The 4,348-nt window shown below is 49.1% G+C and overlaps 2 protein-coding genes across 2 annotated transcripts; both read right to left on the bottom strand.

Moving 5' to 3' along the window:
* Window positions 1–457: 457 nt before the first annotated feature.
* On the bottom strand, window positions 458–1,123 carry LOC141026148 (uncharacterized). Its single transcript, XM_073502126.1, has 2 exons — window positions 1,040–1,123; window positions 458–937 (listed from the first exon to the last, which is right to left on the bottom strand). Exons 1-2 carry the CDS (start codon window positions 1,121–1,123, stop codon window positions 458–460), a joined length of 564 nt encoding a protein of 187 aa, XP_073358227.1.
* A 2,330-nt stretch (window positions 1,124–3,453) lies between these two features.
* LOC141026147 (uncharacterized) lies at window positions 3,454–3,966 on the bottom strand. Its single transcript, XM_073502125.1, has one exon. The coding sequence runs from the start codon at window positions 3,964–3,966 to the stop codon at window positions 3,454–3,456; it is 513 nt and encodes a 170-aa protein (XP_073358226.1).
* Window positions 3,967–4,348: the final 382 nt, after the last annotated feature.

Genomic DNA, 4,348 nt, shown 5'->3' with positions numbered 1-4,348 from the left:
GGAGGTACGGACGCGAAAAGGATCATGATGCAAGGACGTGAAGGTGTGCCTTTGCTTTAAAGAAGCTTTCACTGGCACATTTTCATTGCGGGGGGCATGGACTATGAGCTCCATGTGTTTTCGAAGGCATTAGGCCTCATTAATGAACATATCAGAGAGAAGGTGAATCTTTTGGTTGACGTCTAGAATGTTGCGTAAAATGACGTGAAGCCAAGTTACGCACGGTCCCCTTGGTATCAGAGGCACATAGGCACATAAGTGCCTATTGTGGTGCACTGGAAATAAACTTGTGCAAAAGACATGTAAACTGCAAGCAAACTACAAGGTTAACTGCGACACAAGCAAACCTAAATTTATAACAAGCAAACGGCAGTCTTGAGGGAAAGCAAATCTAATGAGAAATCTAGAATGACATGAGCAATGTTCTAGATACTTTTGTTGGCCGGGACCACCTGCTTCAGTAGTCGTAGTCGCCACAGGACCTAGCGCGCTTCCTGGTCTGCTCCTTGTCGAGTTTTGCCCGGCGAAGCCCTTCCTGGATGATGGTGAGGCGGCTCCATATCTCGTACGCAGCGTAAGCGTCCTTTGCCGCGTACTCGATGTGCCTCATGGACAGGGGCATGCACGCCCAGCGGCTGCATTCTGCGTTGGTGAGCTCTACGTCATGGACAAGGATGCCTGAGACGTCCCCAAGGGAGTCCATAGGCTTGGTAGCTGTAGGCACCCTCCATTCCTTCTGGTTGTCGACGAAGTGGGCGATCTCCAGTCCGACGCGGCCGAGCATCTCTATGTCGCTATCGATGGAGAAGCCAACAAACGTGTACCTGGGGTCCGCGAGGAAGTTGTCGAGCATGGTGCAGTTCTTGTCGGCCGCGCTCAGTTGGAAGAGCAGCACCGGATGATCCTTGCCGACGGAGAGCTGGACGAGGGCGGGTTTCTGTTCTTCGCCATGGTCGTTGGTGTACTTCACATCAACTCCGACGATCTTGTGGCGCTCGAACTGGAGGTGTCACTCGTACTGCTCAATGGTGGTCGCCACCTTGTGCAAGTCGTTGGTGTGGATCACGTGCAACTTTGTGTTGCTGTGGGCCTGCACCTCCATGAATTCCCCGGTGAATCCCATGGCCTCGAGCAGTTGGTCCTCCTGCAACCGGGTTTTTCGTGGGGATGAGTGGGAGCGCAATGGCAATTTCTGTTCTTTGTGTGTGAGAAAGCCGCGGCGGGAGTCTAAATTTAAGGGCGGAGAAGTGGCAAAGGAGTGCACGATCTCACTGTCGATGCGGTTGTGCACATCGTGGGTTCTAGATCGTGGTTTTTCTTTATAAAAAATAAAAATAAAATCAGCAGTTATATTTTTAACAACCGTCGTATCTCCGGCAAGTCATGGAGATGAACGTTGTCTTGCGTAGTTTGCTGTCAAATGTTAACTTTTACAGTTTATCTCGTCAGGCATGCAGGGGCAGTATGTAGAGGCACAAGTCTCTGACCAAGAGAAGCATGCTTCAAGTGGCAGCTTTAACTCTCAGACACATGGGTGTGGTACATTTATTGGGAGTGGCAATTGTTTTTAGTGATACATTCGCTGGTAGGAGCAGTGATGTGTTTCTTCAGAGGCACTGTTGTGTGTCCGTGTTGCAACTAACGCTACGAGATGGTCAGAAAGAATGAGAAGCAATGAGAGGCGTGGTCATGCAGCTGCAAGAAGCACTCATACAATGAGAGGCGAAACAAGAGGCACAGATACGATGCTACGTGAGGCACGGAGTTGAAGCTACGTGATTGCACGGACGTCAATTCGTGCTATGGTGCTACGTGAGGCACGGGCACGAACAAATAGTCGTGCACTCAACTACATGCGCAAAAAGCCACAGATGTGTTTCTGAGAAGCACCGGCCTCCATGGTTTTACCGCAAGGTGGGATTCGACATTTATCCAGGGCATTCCGACTTTTACAAGTGTAGGAAGAATCGTTTTTCACTTATATGTTCTGTGGCAGAGGCACGGCTATTACTTGTGTGACGAAGGAATGTACGTCGAATGTACGTGACGCGAGGATTGACAATAGGCGTCCGTTACTGTTTTCCCGGAATGTTTTTCAATTAACTGCGAGAGGCATGAATGTGCCGACGGAGTAGGCACGGTCATGTCTGAAATAGTTGCAAGGTCGTCCCTAAGGTGTCCTATACGCTTTACAGTTACAAGCACGGTCGTCGTTCTTGCCGAGGCACATAGGTGAATGATGGAGCCTATGCCTCTGCGATAGTCACCTCCCATATTAAGAAGGAAGTAAATCTTCATAGACCCGATACGTCGGAAGCTGGCCGTAAGGCACGCTCCTGCCTCTGCGTTTTCGGTGATGTCACGTTTAGTGCCAGCGGGGTCGACGTAATGCTCGGTTTTCTGATGTTTTTGTTGTCAGCAACTTTCTTAACATGTTACGCACGACAGAGGTACGGTTTTACCCGACAAACTGGAGGCACGGACGTGATTCTAAGGGAGGTAGGGACGCGAAGGATCGTGATGCAAGCACGTGAACGTGTGCCTCTGTTTTCAAGAAGCTTTCATTGACACGTTTTCATTGCGGGGCCATGGCCTATGAGTTTCATGTGTCTTCGAAGGATTTCGGCCTTATTAACGGACGTGATATCAATTTACGCACGGTCTCCATAGGAGTGGAGGCACCGAAGTGCCTTCGTGGGTGTTTTAAGTAGTTGTTGTTATTGACGGACAACCGTGCCTCTGTAGTGTTCTTCTCTGAGGGTCACAGGCGTAAGCAATGTTTTCCAAGGAGAATAAACACCTAACTACCTCTGTATTCAAAATGTTTTTCCAAAGTGTTCCATACGAACGATTTTTAATATTTGTGTGTGCAATGGTTTGTTACAACATTGTGCACTGCTTTTAGGAGCATTCTGTAATTGTTGTCCCTGCATTTCGATGCTGCATCCACAAAGGTACTAGTGCATTGCATGCTCATCAGTTTTGTGGATTGCTATGTGTATCTGCTCTGTGCGTTACGCTAATCGTATAGTATCTGTACTGTGTTTATATTTTTCAGTTCACGCCAATATATTCTAATAATAGAAAACTGCAACATTGCACTGGAAATAAACTTGTTCAGAAGATATGTAAACTGGAAGCAAACTACAAGGTTAACTGCGACACAAGCAAAACTAAATTTAGAACAAGCAAATGGCAGTCTTGAGAGAAAGCAAATCTAACGGGAAATCTAGAATGGCATGAGCAATCTTCTAGTTACTTTTCTTGGCCGGGACCACCTGCTTCAGTAGTCGTAGTCGCCCAGGACCTTGCGCGCTTCCTGGTCTGCTCCTTCTCGAGTTTTTCCCGGCGGAGGCCTTCCTGGATGATGGTGAGGCGGCTCCATATCTCGTACGCAGCGTAAGCATCTTTTGCCGCGTACTCGATGTGCCTCATGGACAGGGGCATGCGCGCCTAGCGCTGGTGCTCTGCGTTGGTGAGCTTCTTCTTCATGTTGTTGTAGTAGTCGTGGACAAGGATGCCTGAGACATCCCCAAGGGAGTCCAGAGGCTTGGTAGCTGTAAGCACCCTCCATTCCTTCTGGATATCGATGAAGTGGGCGATCTCTAGTCCGACGCGCCCAAGCATCTCTATGTCGCCGTCGATGGAGAAGCCAGCAAATGTGTATCTGGGGCCGGCGAGGAAGTTGTCGGACCTGGTGCAGTTCTTGTCGGTGGCGCTCAGTTGGAAGAGCAACACCGGATGATCCTTGCCGACGGAGAGCTGGACGAGGGCTGGTTTCTGATCTTCGCCAACGTCGTTGGTGTACTCCACATCAACTCCGACGATCTTGTGGCGCTCGAATTCGAGGTGTCGCTCGTACTGCTCGATGGTGGTCGCCGCCTTGTGCAATTCGTTGGTGTGGATCACGTGCAACTTGGTGTTGCCGTGGGCCTGCACCTCCATGAATTCCTTGATGAATCCCATGGCCTGGAGCAGTTGGTCCTCCTGCAACCTGGTTTTTCGTGGGGAACAATGAGTGGGAGCGCAATGGCGATTTCTGTTGTTTGTGTGTAAGAAGGCCACGGCGGAAGTCTAAATTTAAGGGCGGGGAAGCGGCAAAGGAGTGCATGATCTCACTGTCGATGCGGTTGTGCACATCATGGGTTCTGGATCGTGGTTTCATCTCCCTGGTGGTGCGGTTGTGCACATCTTGGGTTTTTTATCGTGGTTTTTCTTTATAAAAAATAAAAATAAAATCAGCAGTTATGTTTTTAGCAACCGTCGTATCTCCAGCAAGTCGGGGAGATGATCGTTGTCTTGCGTAGTTTGCTGTCAAATGTTAACTTTTACAATTTATCTTGTGAGG

This window comes from Aegilops tauschii, chromosome 6, assembly GCF_002575655.3.
Source record: "Aegilops tauschii subsp. strangulata cultivar AL8/78 chromosome 6, Aet v6.0, whole genome shotgun sequence".
NCBI lineage: Eukaryota > Viridiplantae > Streptophyta > Magnoliopsida > Poales > Poaceae > Aegilops > Aegilops tauschii.
This window is presented reverse-complemented; position numbering and strand designations above follow the sequence as displayed.

Coding starts and splice junctions, on each gene's coding strand:
- LOC141026147 (XM_073502125.1), bottom strand. CDS start 3,966: ATGGGATTCATCAAGGAATTCATGGAGGTGCAGGCCCACGGCAACACC.
- LOC141026148 (XM_073502126.1), bottom strand. CDS start 1,123: ATGGGATTCACCGGGGAATTCATGGAGGTGCAGGCCCACAGCAACACA. Junction 938..1,039: donor ACACCAACGACTTGCACAAG/GTGGCGACCACC, acceptor GGCGAAGAACAG/AAACCCGCCCTCGTCCAGCT.